Here is an 18,934-nt window from a genome sequence, read left to right as displayed (position 1 = left end):
TTTTTGTGTTTGTGGGTCTTTTATTTTTTTGAAACTTTGTCATTTTTAATTGATACTATACCTGCTGTTTTTGACTTGAATTTTCTTGTACCAAAATAATCAACTTAGTTTAAAAGTCTATGTTTAAAGTATTTAGTCCTCTGATTAATTGAAGCACTATTTTCCCAGTTGTTCTGCTGAGTCTGTTCTGAGGCAATATTATGCTTAAAAGATTTGACAACTCTTCCCTAGTTCATCATGGAGACAAGAAATTGTAATTTATTTTCCAGAAAGTATAATATTGTCTGGCACTTTAGGTTGAGAGTTCATGAATTATAAATTTTGATAGTAAACTGTAAACCAAAAGTTTTCGATGTCTCTAGTTCCGTGCTGTACAAAGTGTATATTTTCTTGATCACCTCCTGTCCTAGAAGATGGGTAAAGACAAACTCCATGTCCCTTGTGGTCACCAGCTACTATCAAGTAGGTCTTGCTAAGAGTCACGAAGTTAGGGGGGGTATGGGTTAAGAATTGGTTCTAATTGAGGAATGTATCAAGGCAGAGGCCACCAAGAGTGGTCATGGGTCCCTCAGTCCCACTCTGCCACCCTTCCCGCCCCGACAGAGCCTTGCTGGGGCCAGGTGCTGCTGCTAGACACACAGTGGGTTTGCATGCCAGTGATCGGACCATTGGACGATTTCTTCCTGCTGTTCTCTTTTCTTACAGGGCAAAAATGAGCATGGCTTTATTGTGTGGGGAGAAAGGGAAAATACTCTACTTGAGCAGCAGAGGGCTGGGTTTGAATACTAGTGTTTATGAGAATTGTTTGGGAAAGCCTAGCACGGAAAGTCTGTGGGAGTTGTGGAAGAAGCCACAGTTCTCTGGGAAGCTTGATTTAAGGAATGTTCCTCCAGTTGGGAAGATCAGGGAGCCCCTAGTCACAAACTAGCTTGAGGTCTAGGTAACTGTAGGTGCGCTCCCAAAGTCATTTTTGGATAAAGACCAAAACCAGTTGTGATTCTTGCACAGTTTGACTTGTCTCACTAAAAAAAGTCAATGACTGGGCTTCAGTAGTATCCCCCAAATTGCATGTTGTGAAGTGCTATCAAGTCAGTACCAACTCATAGTGACTTTGTGTACAACAGAACTAGACACTGCCCGGCCCTGTGCCAATCTCACACCCAAATTTCATACTAAATGTCATTTATGTTGTATTGACAGTATCTATAATTTTTGTTAGATCTTTAAAGGAATTTGAAACTTCACAAATCCCAGAGAAGTTAACTTTTTTTTGTTTGCTCTGTTGTTGGCTTCAGTTCTGACTCATAGAGACCCTGGTGCACAATAGATCTGGTCCTGTGGCATCCTCACAATGACTGGGACACTGGAGCCCATTGCTGTGGCCACAGTACCAGTCTGTCTCATTGAGGGGTCCTCCTCTTTTTCGCTGACCCTCACTTTATTAAACATAATGTCCTCCTCCAGAGACCGGTCACTTCTGATAATATGTCTAAAATACGAGCGACAAAGTCTTGTCATCCTGGCTTCTAAGGAGCATTTTGGCTATACTTATGAACCTAGCAATTATAAAGAACTTTGAAAAGATTTAAAGTAATGCTTTGAATACTTTAAAGTAATACTTATGAATGCCAATTTCAAAGGTTATTGGAAAAATAAGGGTTCTCTCTTTTTAGGAAAAAACAAACATTTTGACTCTTAGAAGGAGAACTTTCTATATTTTCTTTTGTTGTTATCTTACAGATGTTTTGACTTTTTCTGCCTAAATCAGGTTGATGTGCTTCTGCAATATGGATCGGCTCTTACCTACTACAGGTGTCCTTTTCAAAAGCATTGAGCTGTTTTCTACTCTTGCACGAATTCCCATAGGGACTTGCTGTTCTGTCTCACACTCTGTCCAGATCCACAGGGATCCTTGGTCTAGGGAGGAGGTCTGCCCACAGCTCCATGGGCACCACATGAGTGATGAATGTGATTTGTAATTGTGGGAATTCATGGAAAGGTTCTGGACAATAAAGAAATGATCCCCTGCTCTAGACCTACTGGGACATAATACTCCCTCCAGGAAGCTACAGGCTGCTCTCATTGGTTTCTATTGTCATTTAAAAGGTATGGAATGCCTTTTAATTTTTGTTCCTTAAGCCTTTTTTCTGAAGTTTGTAATGGTTTAATAAATCCGGGTACCAGCGGATCTGCAGACAAGTTTTGACTATTTCTTAACAATAATGTCTATAGGTACACTGATGGTGGTAGTAGTGGTTTGCTGTGGAGTCAAGTTCGACTCAGCTACCCTGCGTGGAGTTTCCGAGGCTGTAAATCTTTAGGGAGCAGAAAGCCTCATTTTCTTCCCATGGAGCAGCTGGTAGATTCAAACTGCTCACCTTGTGGATAGAAGCCCAACTAGTAACTAACTCACCACGCTACTAGAGTTCCTTAGCTACACTAATGTTGTTGTTACGTGACATTGAGTCAGTTCCAACTCATTGACCCTGTGTAGAGTTTCTGAGAAGCAGCTGGTGGGTTTGAACCACCAACCTCACAGTTAGTTCGTAGTTAGCAGTCTAGTGCTTACCCTACAGCGCCACACCAGGACTCCTACACTGATGTTAAGTGCCGTCGAATCTGGCCCAACTCAAAGTGACCCTGTATAGGGTTGCTAAGGAGCGGCTGATAAATTTGAACCTTATGGTTTAAACTGACCTTGTGGCCTAGTGCTTATCTTACAGTGCCATGCCAAGACTTCCCTACACTGATTGTTGTTGTTGTTGTTAGGTGCCATCGAGTCGGTACTGACTCATAGCAACCTTATGTACAGCAGAGCGGAACACTGCCTGATCCTGGGCCAACCTCACTATCGTTGCCACGCTTGAGCCCATTGATGCTGCCGCTTTGCCACTCCATCTCACTGGGGGTCTTCCTTTTTGTCTCTGACCCTCCACCCTACCAAACATATCCTTCTGTGTAGCTAATTGGTGAGTTGTGTATATGGTGGACTAGGTTTGTTGTTAAATGCCTTAGAGTTGGTTCTGACTCACTGCCACCCTGTATAGGGTTTCCAAGGCTGTAAATCTGTACAGGATCAAAAGGCCACCTCATTTCACTCTCCAGGAGTGGCTGGTGGATTCGAACTGCCCAAGAGGTTTGTTGTTGTTTAGTGCCGTTGAGTCGGTTCTGACTCATAGCGACCCAGTATAGTGTTTCTGAAGAACGGCTGGTGAACTCGAACCCCTGGTATGGAAATACTTACAAATTTCCTGTAACTATAATTGTTATATCACAAAGTAAAACTGAGCTTTACCTTCTGGGAATTTTTACCAAGTTTGAGTCTCTTAACATTAAGTATTTTAGTTTTATTTATAGTGCACTTCAGAATTACTGAAATTAGCACAGGGAAAAGACAATGTTTTATCAGTCTAATCCCTAATATTTAGTATAGGGCCTGGCACATACTATTCAGTAAACATTTGCTTGATTAAGTTAATATACCTCCATGCTTCTGCCAAGTCTTCAGAAGACTCTTATTGGTTCGTTTTTGTGTTGATAAGTGATTATTATAAATTCTGAAAGTAACACTACCATTAGAGGCAACACATGGCAGCTGAAGGTTTTGTTATTGTAGGTTTAGCTTTTTTTTTTTAAAAAAAAGAAAAGTTGTGGGCAAAATTTAGAACCATAGGACACTCACATTAATACAAGAAAGATTGAAGATATCAACTTGCTGAATTTCATATAGTGGAATGACTTGAAAGATACAATGTGAAAGCTGAACGTGACCTCGGACCACGTCCTTATTTTGGAGATGAGGAAGAAGGCCCACGGTCACTCAGTTTATCTACAGAATCAAAATGTGACTGTTAAGCGCCATCGAGTCGGTTCTGACTCATAGTGACCGTATATACAACAGAAAGAACCCACCAGTCCTGCTCCATCCTCACAATTATTAACCTTTTTTATTAACCTAAGTGTAGACCTCTAATTCTAGGGTGGTTGTCATCAGGGAGTTCATAAATAGAATTATCTGAGTGACTTAGGAGTCTTTCTGAATCCTTCTTATTTTTGATACCTCTAGTTTAAGTAGGAACCATTTTTAAGTCTTAGATTCAGACTGCGTTCTAACCATATTCATTCAGAGTTCCTGTGGCACTTTGGGCCCTGGTGTAGTGCTGTAGGATAAGCTCTGGCAACTGTAACGTACACAGTTCAAGCCCACCAGCCACTCGGAAGGCCTATGCAGGATCCCTATGAGTCGGAATCGACAACATTGAACAGCAGTAGCCATATATATAGCACCTTATTCTAGAATAGAATTGAATCAAAAGGACCTCCCTGCCTATCCCATTCTAGTATTTATTGAGTGTGAATTATGGTTCCTAGCACTGTTGTAGAGCATATTTCTCTTATGGTTCAGTTTCTTTGTATATCAAATAACATTTATCTCATGAGGTCTTATTGAGGATTAAATGAGTGGATATATGCAAAGTATTTAGCATAGTGGCTGATTCATAGCAAATCCTCAATGAAATAATTGTCTTTTCTTACTGTTGCAGATAAAGAAATTGAGTGGTCAGGTAACTTGTACTTTCTCTTCCTTTCCATTTTCTCCCTATTTTTAGAAAAAGTTTTATTACTTCCCTGGAATCCAGGCCAGGTGTGTTTATCTAAGTCTGTCTCTGGTTTGCCTGCTATAATTAAATGATGTAATGAGCAAGTCATTCCAGAGCATCAAGAATGTAATATTATCTTCTCATTAGCCCACAAACAAAATACATCTGAATGATGGCCATTTCCACCTCATGGTGAGGAATCCGTGAAAGTCCTCTCCTTGGCTTACGTGTCTTTGTGGGAGATAACGGACCCTCATCGAGCTCAGAGGTCAGACCTCTGCTTTTCTCTTTCTAGTCCTTGTGGCTTGCCACCCACCCTGGGTGTTGTACTTCTGCAATAGTGAACTCTTTTAAAGTACGTGAATCCCTTGATGGCCACGGTTTCCCAACTCTGGGACTTTGCATCTGTTGATTTTTCTACCTGGGATGCCTGTGATCCTCCAGCCAACCTCTCTACCCTACCTACGTACACAAACAACACAGGGTTTGGTGTCTCCTCTGCTCCCATAACGCCTAATGTGTATTTCTTGATCAGAGTACAAGGCACTATGCTGCATTGACAGTTTGTCCCTCTGGCCCCCACTGGATAGTATGTGGGATCAGAATCTGTTCCTATTTCCAGAAGCCAGCCCAAAGCCTGGTTTATAATTATATCCCCCAAACCAATGATGAAATAATTCAAAATATTTTGGAGTAAGTTTTCAGTTGAGTCAGTCATACTGGGTTGATGTTTTTGAGATATGACTTGGCTGGTGTGGCACTGTATTTATGATAATGCACTGGACCACAGGTTGGTTTGAACTGCAAGGAAAGTCGGCAGATCCGATTCACCAGCCACTCTGAAACCCTATACAGGGTCCCTATGAGTTGGAACTGACTCATTGGCACTTAACAACAACAACATATTCCTAAAGAATGCACCATGAAAGGAAGTTTGCTAGTAGCTAAAACTGCCTGGACTGTTAGAAACCACAAGATGCCTGAGTCTGCAGGACTCCTGCGTGATGTACAACTATGTTTGCATCTGTTGTTGGTTGGACTAGAGAGCAGAAAGGGAGATGCTGAAACACTCTTTATGTGAGACTTAGGAGCTACAGTGTTGAGTTAAATTGACCCGTGTAGGTGTTGTGACCACAACGGCTTCTCCCTTTCTTCCGTGGAGCTGGGGGCCAGACTGAGACATGGGTGGGAGGCAGTAAGGCCCAAAGCTAACAGGAGAAACAGCAAGCTGTAAGATGATTGGTCGTTCTGGAATGGCACTTGCAGTATTACACATCTCTACTTTGGGAGTCCTGGGGTGGCGCTGCAGGTTAATGCGCTGGCCTGCAGGCTTGGTTTGAACTGCAAGGTCGGGAGTTCAAATTCACCAGCCATTTCTTGGAAACCCTATAAAGGGTCACTGTGAGTTGGAACCAACTCGAAGGCACTTAACTACAACAACTGTTGTACCTAGCTGTGTTACCTTAGGTAAGTTACATAATTTCTGTGACCCTTGGTGTTTACATCTGTAAATTAGAGGTAGTAATATTGCCTATCTCATGCAGTTGTTATGAAGATTAAATTAGATCAAGATTTATAGTAAGTGTTTAGTAAAGATTAGTTTTTATGTTGCTTATTTACAAGTCAGGTAAAGGTGAGATTGTGAGGTCCTGGAGGTTAGAGACCATAGTCATCTTGTTCACTGTCAGGTGTCCAGCACTTGGCATGTAAATGGAAGGTGCTTAGCAAATGCTGAATTACTAACAGGGTGCTCAAGGCAGGGTTTTTCAGAAATCTCTTCATATTGTGGCTTTTCCTAGAACTTGGCCCTCAGATTAAGTCGTTTCAAATCGATTTCATGATACCCGGGCTCTGATTTTTCTCCATGTGACGTGTGCCACTTCTTTGGTCTATAATAAGGAAACGAACATCAGTGATCACATCAGAAGTTTCCTGTTAAGAAGACCCTGAAACCATATCAATATGTGAAACCCCAGAGTCAATGCCAGCAGTACATCCAAAGTGAAGTTTCTGTCTGAACATTTATTCCACAGTCATAGAAACTGGAGATGGAAAAGACCTGAGGACATCTAGTCCATCCATGTGTTATACAAGAAAGTGGCTGAGCAAAACAGCCCGATCACTTCATGCTCACAAGACAGCATCTCAGTTCTTCCTGGAGCGTAGCAATTGCAAACACAGTAGAATGAAGACACAATGCAAATATTCTTCACCAACTCGAAGAAAATACCTATAAGTTATTTTCATAAAATTATTAGTAACTGAAAAAAAATACTGAAGGAATCCGGGATTACGCGGCTAGTTTAGGTGGGTCAAGAAAGGTATATAGTAACAAAACATTGCACACAGGGAAGTGGTTTTGATGATAAGAAAGCAATTTCTTCTGAAGGTGGAATAGATTTACTCTCAAAAATATGAGGTGGGAGAAAGAGACACTCTAAGTTTCTTACCCCTTCATTCTTGATCACAGCAAAAAAGTGTTTACTTGCTCCAAGCCTCTACTAGCCCCAACTCTGAGAACTCTATTACCCAGATGATAAAGCTGTGTTCTCTCTGACAACTATTCCACTTAGAATGGAAGCATCAGCTTCTATTTAGGGTTTACGCAACAGCAATATCCATGAATCAGGGGAGAATCCCCTCTAGGCACATTAAAGCCCCTAACTGAGTGGGTCTTTGTGGTTGCCTCACTTGTCTGTTCTCATCATTCCTCTTATGTTTAATTCTGAGTGGGATCCCCTTTCTCCTCTACCTTGAAGTATACACACCATTATTCTCATTGTTATTTACATGAATCAATTAGCTGTACCTGTTTCAGCTCACCCAGTCATACTCTATCCCATACCCTGTGCTAGAAATTCCCCGGTGTGTGTGTGACAGTCCCATTGTCGTGGTCCAGGTTTCCAAGCACCAGAGCTTGGAAAGGCATCCAGACCTTCCTGATTGTGAAATAGTAGTCCACAGAAGAATAGCATCCTTTCTCTTTCTTTTTTTAACTAAATGCCACCCTCCACCTGTGCTGATCTTTAGTTTTTTTGAGCTAAAGGGAGTTGAGAAAATAGGTGGAGCAGAACAGAAAGATTTTTCAAAGGACCCACCATTTCATGAATTGTAGTTTTTTTTTTACAAAGCACAACACACTGTTTCACAAATTGCAAAACACTGTCCAATAACTAAAAATAACCATTACTATTTAACATGAAGACAGCTTCACTTCACAAGCAATCTTGGTTTGTTCTTCTTGACCCAGAACATGGAGGCATTTCAAGCAATGTTGAAGGCAGTGCCCCCTGCTGCTGCTTGTGGAGTCCTGGCCAGGAGACTCAAGGAGACATGCACTGGTCATCTATGTTGTGGACGGGCACTGCAGTCGTGCACATGAGCACCGCTGCTCAGAATGCCTCAGTAGAGAAACTTAAGGTAAACCCAATATACAAAAATCCAAACTTACAAAACAGATACGTTAAGGGATAAATAATTGCATTACAAAAGGATTCTTTACAAAAGAATTCACCTCTGGGGTCCCTTAAATAGCCAGCTTCTCAAGTACAGCCAGAATCTGATTGGATGTATAAAAATGTCCGTACAACTTCTCAGGAACATGGCTGTCACGTGAATCGAGGTACATATGTACATCAGTTTCCCAGTTTAGGGGGTGTGCAGAGCCTGAGGGTGACAGTGTCTCTACAGCATCCTTAGTGGCTGCAGATGAGTGGGGACGGCTAAGGGGCATCATCTTTCAAAGGCAGTTGCAAAACAACTTCTGGACCTGGGATGGGAGCATGGGGAGATGGGTATTTCAAAGGAGAATTTCCATCTCTCTTTCTAGTGCTGACCTGTCTCCCTCCCTGGGAACAGGTTGTTGGAGTTGGACTTTAGAGCCCCCATCTTACCAGTACCTCTGTGCCCAGTTCCACCTTGGTTTTCTCAATTAATTAATTGCTAAGATGTGATCTTAATTACAGCTTAAAGTGTTATCTTTCCCTGCAGGAACAGGTGAAAATGCATTGTATCCAGAGGTGGTGGCGGTTGTGTGTCTATGGCCTTGGTTCTGATTCATAGTGACCCCACACGACAGAGGAGAACTGCTCCCACAAGGTTTCCCAGGCTATAATCTAAGTGGGCACAGGTCATTAAGTCTTTTCCTTGTGGAGCAGCTAGTGGGTTCGAACTTATGACCTTCCAAGTAGCAGCCAAGCTCTTAACAATTGTGCTATCAGGGCTCCTTTAGCCAAAGGTGGTGGTGGTGGTTAAGTGCTATTGAGTAGGTTCTGGCTCATAGTGAGCCTGTGTACAACAGAACGAAACACTGTCCAATCCTGCACCATCCTCACAACGTTCCTATGTTTGAGCCCCAAAATCGGGGTAGAAATACCCAATTATCTGCAGCTGTTTAGCGAGCACAGTGCTGAACTCATTGGGGTGGCTGGAGCAAGAGTACTGAAAAGATAAAGGAGTAATTGATGAGCAAGTAAGTCTAGTCCTAATGGTGTTCTGTGGAGGGATAGCAGGATGGAAGGTGAATTACAAGTGTATGTTTAAGTTCAAAACAAAACAAAAAACTCTTAAAAAGTTCTCTGTCCCTAATTCTCCCTATGCCTAGTACAGTCAAACTTCCGGAACAGAATTTCTTACTGAGTAATTTTTGGACCATGTATATCAGTCATCTAAAGGATGTTATGAGGAGATTTCTGAACCTGCTTCCACTACTCCCTCTCTCTGCCCCCCAATAATCTCTGGGAAGGGGCCTGGCAATCAGCATTTTAATGAGTTCCCTGGGGGATTCCTGCCTTCACTAACATTTGGGAACTGCAGTTCTAGAGTTCTCATAGTTCATTTCCTTTCTGCAGTGGGAAAAGGGCTGCTTAAGCAGGGGGTAAGCTGGGTTACTTATTTCAGTCTTTCAGGGGCTTTGATGGGGCCTGGAAGATAACCAGAGGGACCAAAACCTATTCATAGCGTCCTGGAGATGGGTGGGTGTAAGATGGGAGGTTGGTCTGGAAATTGTCAATACAGATAAGAAAAGCACAGGACAGGTTCCTGGATGTTAAAGCCTGTGATGTTCAGACTTGAGGTTCACTTCTGGGGCGCCTGAGGCTAAGAGACAGGTGATTGCTGATCTGAACAAGGTCTGGTCTATGGTTTGCAGAACATTTTCACTTAACCCACAGTGTTGGCTCATATGTCCTGTCATAAGCAATAACACTGATATTTCAGTTTCATGCTAAAACCATATCCTTACTTTGTTTCTCTCTCTTTTATTTTCCTTTGTAAAAGGCACACACTATAGTGAACATGCTGAGTTAGTTTACAAGGAACAGTCCTGTTGAATCCTTAACCAAATTGCCTCTCTGGTGCCTAGCTTTTGTTCTCAAAGTATGATATACATTTCAATGCCTCTTCTGTCTGTCCTCTGTTCCCACTCATCATGTCCCAGTCCCCTTTCATACTGGCATGTAAACATAATCCTATTAAACTGGGATGGAATCAGGGACACCAGTATCTTACCAATATCATGGCTCAGGCTGCGATGATACTAATGAGTTCCGTTAATTTGATAAGTAACCACCCCTCTATCCTAAGTTTCTCTAGCTCTTGCTCTACACCCCCATTCAGAATCTAGGGACAAATCTAGATTGGAGAGTTTTTTTTTTACAAGAACCACAACCTGGGTTAATCCTGTTATATCTTAAGATAAAAGCCAACAACCTAGTAAGACAGAGGGAGGAAAGACAATTCTGTGTCTTGTTGATAGTGTAGAGAAAGGGCTAAACTCCAGAAATACTACTATGTCATCTGGTGAAAAGGTTATCAGGAGCTGGAACTGCCTAGTCCAGTCCCTTCATAAAACAAAACCACCCACTGCCATTGCAAGTCTATTCTGACTCATAGTGACCCTATCAATCAGTGTAGAACTGCCCTATGATGTTTCCAAATCGTTACAGAAGCTGGCTGTCACGTCTTCCACCCACGTAGCTGCTGGGTAGCAGCTGAACACTTAAACTACAGTGCCGCCAGGGCTCCTTCAGGTCCCTTACTGGTGACTTGATATTTCTGCTATGAAAAAGACTCAACGCCTGGAGGCCTTGTGCTTGGGAAGAGTTACGGCTGCTTTCTAGAATAGGGACAGCTGACTTGACCTCTAAGAAGACCTAGACCTCAACATACCTCACCTTTGTCAGTAATTACAAAAGAGCATTACAAAGTGTCTCCAGGGCTCAGAGGAACCTCAAGAACTGCAGAAAGGGGAGCTGGTGACCACCTAGGACTCACACGTCCGGTTTGTCCTTTGATATTCTTCCAGCTCTGTTTTCCTGCTCACAGCCAGCTGCAGCTCCTGGCGGATCACCTGGATCTGCTTCTCAAGCTCTGAAAGTTCTTGCATCACTGAGTTCCGAGCTACCTGGCAGGAATCTGCTTTCCCATTGGTGGTCAGGGAGGCAGGGATCTCTTTTCTTCTAGGAGGGAGAGGGATGTCCTGGTGGGTCCGGAGGCCCACCTGATTTTGGCCTCCCTCATCATTAAAGATGTACTTGCACCGGTTGTCATGACTCAGGTTGGAAGTATTCCACACGGCAAGCTGACGGGATCCCACATTGGACCTAGGAAACAAAGAGATATTTTAGATTTACCTTCCGTTCTGCACTTCCCAAAGTGCTGTTCACCATCTGTTAGCCATTTCCTGTATGAAAAAGGTGAAGCTGGTCTGCACTTTAGAAATGAAGAAGTAACAAAGTCCTGGAGAGACTGCCAGCTAGAGTGCCAAGGGGCCAATTGTTGTTGTTAGGTGCCATTGAGTCGGTACCAACTCATAGCGACCTTATGCACAGCAGAACGAAACACAGCCCGATCCTGGGCCAGCCTCACCATTGTTGCCACCCTTGAATCCATCAATGCTGCCACCTAGCCAATCCTTCTCACTGGGGGACTTCCTCTCTCTGACCTTCCACCCTACCAAACAAAGGGCCAGCAGGAGCTAATAAAATTCTTTTCAGCTGAAGTTCATGATCTTATCAAGTCTTACTGCTGCTTTGAAGCTGGAATGGCTGTATTATTTGAAGGGCTGGTGGAACAACTATGCCACATTCTTTTGTGATGAACTTTTTATTCCCTTCGTTCAAATGAGGCTCAGAAGGAAGCATTGCCTTGAGACATTCTATTGCCATAAAGATGGTGCTTTCGTAAAAGTGAAAATGTGTTTATTCAGCTGTTGGACTGTATGCGTGAGCCTGTGGTTAGATCTTATAATATGGCTCATGCTTAATCCCACAGGACCACCCTGATGTTTGCTACTTGTGTTAGGGGAGAATGTAAGCATTCAGGCAGTAGGTTTCAGGTAAGTTTCCTATTATCGAGACGGCATTACATGGGTTGAAAATGACAGGTCAGGTCTGAAGCTTAAAAAAATCCCAAGAAAGCCCTTAAGTTCTTGCTGGGATAATGAAAGTCAAATCGAAACTGATTTGCAATTCCCTTTCAGGCTAGTGTGCTGCCGTCTACCACCATCACAGGGAGACGGCTGTAGACAGCAAAGAGTTATTGCTAGATAGGCACAGGAGGAGGCAGGTCTTGCTGCAGAAATACACTTTTACAGTTAGATGCAACAAGAATTTCTTGCTACAAGAACAGATAAGAGGCCCGAAACAACGCAGCTGTTATTGCTTCTCGTCTTGTTAAAGGAGGATGAGCAGAAGGTAGTGGAGAAGGCAGAGGACATCACCACTTTGAAATCTCCCACCGGGAAAACAGAATCACTGTATTAAATTCTTGTATTTTTGTTCCTGTACTCTTACTCTTGCCAGGAGGAAGAGTGACGAGAAAGGAAAGAGGGAGGAATACTAAAGTCTTCATTCAGTTACATCGATAATATCAATCAAGCCTGTCCCAGATCAAGCCAACTGCCCAGCTGACTCAGATTCATGAGCAACTTGCTATTGTTTTGAAAATAAATATTGATTTCCTACACTGCAAAAGCATGCCCCAAGCCATTAAAATACACAAACTCTAAGCCACCCTAAAGTTCTTTAACAGTTCTCAGAGTTCGTTTCTCATACATATCAGTAGGGTGCACTAAAACTCAGTTTTCAGGTGTTCATGTTTAGGGCTGGGCAAAAGTTTTATAATGGGCCCATTTATAGCTCTCCTGGACTTAGACCTCAATCAAGGGGAAGATGCAACCATTATTTTCTTCCAGTCGTACATCTTCGTTTTATTTTTCAACTGAGTTTCAAAACAATCATCTTTGTGGTATGCTTTACATGGTGAGAGGAAAAGGAAAAGGGAGGCTGTGTATCAAGAATGCAGTGAAGATCTTAGAAGCCAATGAGCCGTCATCTAAGGTGCAGCGATTTGTCTCTCTGTGTCCAGAGGAAAGAAGAGTGATGAAAGCTGAAGGTGCCTGGAATTGATTAGGCCAATGTCTCCATCACTCTGAGACCAGAAGAACATGATGTAGTCCAGCTACCACTACCAACTGCTCTGAAAGGGATCACATTATAGGGGCCCTGATAGGGAGGGAGAAATTGTGACACAAACTCAAAATTATAGAAAAAAAAAAAAAAAACGAGGCATACTGGTCAGAAATAGACAGGAGGAACCCTGCCTGCCCTTGGCCATCCTCCAGGCCTGAAACAACTCACCCTCTGTGGCCCAGTCTTCAGCCAAATGGTGGACAGATTCAAGAGGCATACAGTCCTAGTAAGCTGTGCTCATCATGGAATGGTCAATCATTCAAGATCAAAAGGACAACTTTTATCTAAGGACAGACTTCAGGAGGGTGGGGAAGGAGGGTGGACAGGAAATAAGAACCACAGGGAGGAAGTGGGATAACTGCTGTTACCTGGAGGGGAGAGCCATCATTGAGAGGAAGCCAAGTATATGATTTGTGGAATGTAAAACTGATCATCTACTCTGTAAACCTTCCCTTAATACAAAAATACAAAGTTTTAAAACAAACAAAAAGCCCAGTGGGCTGAAAGATAAAAATGAAAACTTAGAAATCACATGCTGAGTATGCTAAGGAGTCCTGGTGTGATGCTGTAGGAAAAGTTTTGGACTGCTAACTACAAGATCGGTGGTTCAAACCTACCAGCTGCTCCTTGGACCCCCCTATACATGGTCGCTATGAGTCGGAATTGACTCAATGGCATTTGACAGCAACAACAATAAACAAATACATCAGATGGATCTTGGCTGAAAGCAGAAAATACCAGAAAGATGTATACCTGTGTGTTATTGACTATACAAAGGCTTTCTACTGTGTGGATCATAACAAACTATAGACAACATTGTGAAGAATGAGAATTCCTCATAATCATACTGATTAACATTTGTTAAGGATTTGCTTTGTTTTCAAAGCTTTGTTGTTGTTGTTGTTAAGTGTCATCGAGTCAGTTCCGACCGACCCATAGCGACCCTGTACAGGGTTTCCGAGGGTGTAAATCCTTACAGGAGTAGAAAGCATCATCTTTCTCCCGCGGTGTGGCTGGTAGTTTCGAACCGCTGACCTTAAGGTTCGCAGCCCGATTCGTAACCACTACGCTACAAAGCTTTACACTATATGAAATAGGGTTTACAAATGAGGAAACGGAGACATAACCCATTGCTATTGATTTGATTCCAACTCACAGTGACCCTAAAGGACAGAGTAGAACTGCCCCAAAGTGTTCCCAAGACTGTAAATCTTTCTAGAGGCAGTCTATCACGTCTTTCTCTTGGAGTGGCTGGTGGCTTCCAACTGCTGACTTTTTGGTTAGCAGTTAAGTTCTTAAATGCTGTGCCACCAGGGTTCCTTCACTACGGGCACAGAGAGGTTAAATGACTAACTCGTCACACGTATTATAACTATGTGAGGTAGGGTTTGAGTCCAGTGATGCTGCATTAGAAACCATGTACACACAACATGTTGTCTACACTGCCCACCATGTACATACATTTGTTTAGCTTATCTGATATGTTTCTTTCTGAAGCTGCATGTATTTATAATGATATTGTTTAGCGCAGTGGGATAATGCACTGGGCTGCAAGGTCGGTTTGAACTGCAAGGTCAGTGGTTCAAATTCATCAGCCACTCCTTGGGAAACCTTAAACAGAGTTGCTAGAGTCAGAAGTGACTCAACGGCACTTAACAACAACAATCCTGGCTAGAGTAGAATCATTTACACACAAGTTCCCCTTTGAGCATGGAATCTCAGCTATAGCTCTGTTTATTTTAGCAAATATTAAGACACTTGGCATTGATCTCTTCTTACCTTGTTTCCACACGTTTAGTCTTGAAACATTGCTGCTTTTCCTCTACAAAGGATGTATTCAACGCTCTATGTAATCGCTGATGGAGAAAACAGATTCACAGGTAGAGATCATTAGAACAACACTGGACGCAGGGGACAAACTATGGCCTGAGACTTAACAGTGTATCTGGTCACTACAAATCTTGGCCTTTTTATACAAATTTCCAGGATGCCCCCAAAACAGATGAATATTTGGTATAAAATCTTAAAAGACCAGGAACACTAATGATAGGTTATTTGATAGCCTCGAAAAGCCTTGAGCTTGTAAGACAGTCTGTGATACAAAGAAGAGCTGTCATAAGTAACGTGGAGGCCTGGTGCGACACTGCGAGTTAATGCGCTGAACTGCAAAGTCGGTTTGAAGCAGAAGGTCTGTGGTTCAAGCTCACCAGCCGCTCCTCGGAAACCCTACACAGGGTCGCTAGGGGTTGGAACTGACTCGACAGCACTTAACAAGAACAACAACAACAATCATAAGTAACGTGTAGCAAAAGGTTTTTTATAGTATGAACTTCTTAGCAGTCAAAACAAGGTTAGATCCTTAGAGTTCAGCTAATCATATTAACAGAGGGGAAGAGAACTGGAGAGTTTGAGGAGACAAAATACTTCTTGGGCTCAAAGTAGGAAGTAGAAGGTTTCACTGTAACCAAATCAATGTTCAAACCTAGCTACAAAACCAAGCCAAGAAAGCACTGTGTTAACAGAAAGGTCCCCAGGTGGCACACATGGTTGGCACTTGACTCTTAACCCAAAGTTTAGCGATTTGAAACCATCTAGCAGCATTGGTCTTGTGATACTGTGGGTTAGGCGTTGGGCTGTTAACTGCAAGGTTGGCAGTTCAAACTTACTGGCCGCTCACTCAACAGGAGAAAGATGAGTCTCTCTCCTCCCATAAAGACTTATAATCTTGGAAATCTTACACAGGGTCACTGTGAGTTAGAACCGACTCCCTGGTAGTTGGTTTAGTGGTGCTGCAGAACAAAGACCTGGCAAACTGCTTCCATAAAGATTGTAGCCAAGAAAACACTCTGGGGCAGTTCTATTCTATAGCACACGAGGTCACCATGAGTTAGAATCAACTTGATGGTTGTGGGTTTGATTTGTGGGAGTGGGAGTTCAGCATGAGAACAGACAGATGGGGCAAAATTGGTAGAACTGATGCCTCACTGCCTTCCTTGCCAATTTCCTTCAGGGAAAACAGTGCAAATAAAGGCACTTGAATGTTTGGTCGGCTAGACAGATTCAGTTCTTCCTGTAAAGCAGTGTCTGCTTTATACAAAAGAGCTATAACCTGATGAGTCTTGGCTTGGCATCAGTGATTTCAAATCTCTGGATTAGAGAGAACAGGGAAAGGGGTGCTCACACTAAAGGGAACAGGGACGTTGAAGCCTTCAAGCTCCTTTAAATCACTGCTGTTGAGTTGATTCCAGCTCAAAGTGACCCATAGGACAGAATAGAACAGTCTCACAGGGTTTTCAAGGTTGTAATCTTTTACAAAAGTAGACTGCCAGATCTTTCTCCTAAGGAGTAGCTGGTGGCTTCAAACTGTCAACCTTTCAGTTAGTAGCTAAGGGCTAAACCACAGCGTCACCTGGGCTCTTTTCAAACTCACTTAAAGGGTTTCAATTTTGGCAAGAAAAGAGTCACACCATCTCTTCAAACTGTCACTATTAAATGAAACCAACAAATTAAAAAGAATTTCTATTGTTACTATTATGCGGTAACAATACACTGGAGGTTTATACAGAAGGGAGAGACAATGGGGTAGCTTGATTAAAGGAGAGAGTGAAAGAATGGGAGATAGAAACTCTACTATCTACAATAGGTCTGCAGCACCCTTGTTCTTTTGGTAACTAGTCATTTGTTAGCCTAAGATCCTCCCATTCCTGGGAATTCTGATGTATAAGACACTAAACAAGACCCTGTGACACTCACCTGACTAGTGTGGAGCCAGTATTTCAGCTTGGACTTATTCTTGATTCGTGGTAGCAGCAGCCTGTACACTATGTGCTCACCAATGGTTGTCAAGATGGACAAACCAAATCCAATGCACAGCAGCACGAAGAGTCCAGAGAAGTGTTTGATGCCCATTTGCAAAGTCTGGCAAAACAGGAAAGAAAGATCATGAGTGTGATGTTCACCTAGCTCTGTGCTTGTTCACTCTTCGACTCAGAGTCTTTGTTTCAGGGCCCAAGGAGAGCTGGAGAAGATCAGTTCCCGCTTTCTGTGCTCTGCAGACTTCACTACTCTACCCTGGGGAAGGTATTCAGCTGTGCTGGCCTGGGGACTGCTGCAAAGTACACTTCCTGGGGCTTGGTGTGGCGCTGCAGGATAAGCGCTGGACTGCTAACTTCAAGGTCGGTGGTTCAAACTCACGGCTTCTCATCAGGGTTGCTATGTGTCTAACCGACTCAATGTCAATTAACAACAATGAACATAGTCATCCCATGGTCCCTGGAGTTGTGGGAAGGTCCTGAGCCTATATTCTCTCCCGTGAGAAAGTGAAAGAGATATGTTTATATATATATATTAAAACCCTGAACAGTCATCAATGGAAAGCTCTTCCATTGTGGATATAGAATCAATAGGGTTAGGAGAAAAAGATGATGAGTTCAATTTTGGAGTTTAGAGCTAGTTGGAAACATGGAGCTCATCTAGTCCACCTTCCTATCTTATAGATAAGGAAACTGGAACCAGAGAAGTTAAGTAAATTGAGCCTGGTTGCAAAGTTAGGTACTCATGGAAGAGCACAAGATGGGTCCTAATAATATTTATGTATTGCTTACTTTTTGCCAGGTATTTTGTATTGAGGTAGATACTATAAACCCCATGGTGGCACACATGGTTAATGTAGTTGACTGGTAACTGAAAGGCTGGAGGGTGGAATCCAAGCAGAAGCACCTTGGAAGAAAGGCCTGGTGATGAACTTCTGAAAAGAAATCAGTCATTGAAAACCTCATGGAGCACAGTTCTACACTGACACTCAATGGTTACACATGCGTTGGGATTGATTTATAGCAACTGAGTACTGATTATAGTTAAAGAAACAAAAGTTTTGTTGGTGTGTTTGTTTAAACTTTTTGTGGTAAATTGGGTGAAGGTTTACAGAGCAAATCGGTTTTCCATTCAACAATTCATACACATTTTGTTTCATGTCATTATTTGCAATCTCCACAATGTAACATCACGTAACTCACTTCCTGCTTTCTGTTTCCATTTCCCTTTCTTTCCCAACCTTTCTGAAACTTATCCTTGGACAAATGCTGCCCTTTTGATCTCAAATGATTGATTAATGTAAGAGGTGCCTTCCTCCTTAGTGTACTTGTTCCCCTTATGGGCCTTTCTATTGTTTGGCTGAAAATTGATCCACTGACCTGAAGGGGGACTAAGGGCTACTCTTGTGGGTTCCACCAGCCTCTATCCCGACCAGTTCTGACAACTTTTAAGTGACAAAGTTGGTCTGTAAATCCATGTCTGTTTAGCTCCAAAGCCTAGACTACATCCGCTGTACAATAAAACAACAGTAATTGCAGCAACAGCAATAGTTACAATAACTACAGACGGCAGACATTTTGCTAAGTGATTCACATATGTTATCTGAAGAACTCCTCCCATCTTCTCTATGAAATAGATATTGTATTATTCAACCACTGACACCCATCCTGCGGAAGGAAGATGTTTAATGTACTGAGGGATGCTTCAGAGTGGAGATAGCAGGGAAATACATCCCTGTCTTTAAGCAGTTGGATCTAGGAAGGAAGTGAACCTATTTACCATATGAAATAATTGAGTCATGCTCTCCTGAATTTTGTGAAGAAGCTGGCTCGGGAGGTAAGGTCTGAGGTGTGAGAGGTAGGTAGAATTGGGAGGTTGGAACAGCAGCCAACACTTTAGGTGGAGGAAAACATCAGCAAAGGAGACAAGATGTGACTTCCAGCAGTGGTGTGTTGTTCTTAAGTGCCTTTGAGTTGGTTCAGACTCAGTGGCCCTGTATAGGGTTTCTGAGGAGAGGCTGGTGGGTTTGAACTGTCAACCTTGAGGTTA

The 18,934-nt window shown here is 42.7% G+C and overlaps 1 protein-coding gene across 1 annotated transcript in view; it reads right to left on the bottom strand.

Moving 5' to 3' along the window:
- Positions 1–10,843: 10,843 nt before the first annotated feature.
- The window catches only part of GRIN3A (glutamate receptor, ionotropic, N-methyl-D-aspartate 3A), a 273,430-nt gene continuing 265,339 nt past the window's right edge, over positions 10,844–18,934 (bottom strand). Inside the window, exons 7-9 of the mRNA XM_006864707.1 lie at positions 16,826–16,990; positions 14,852–14,928; positions 10,844–11,203 (exon numbers count right to left, since the gene is read on the bottom strand). Coding sequence (XP_006864769.1) covers positions 10,864–11,203; positions 14,852–14,928; positions 16,826–16,990 — 582 coding nt within the window. The 3' untranslated portion in view covers positions 10,844–10,863. The remainder of the gene's footprint in view (positions 11,204–14,851; positions 14,929–16,825; positions 16,991–18,934) is intronic.

This window comes from Chrysochloris asiatica, unplaced genomic scaffold (genome assembly GCF_000296735.1).
Source record: "Chrysochloris asiatica unplaced genomic scaffold, ChrAsi1.0 scaffold00069, whole genome shotgun sequence".
Classification (NCBI taxonomy): Eukaryota; Metazoa; Chordata; class Mammalia; order Afrosoricida; family Chrysochloridae; genus Chrysochloris; species Chrysochloris asiatica.
Note: the sequence above shows the minus strand (reverse complement) of the source record. Positions and strands in the feature narration are given on the sequence as shown.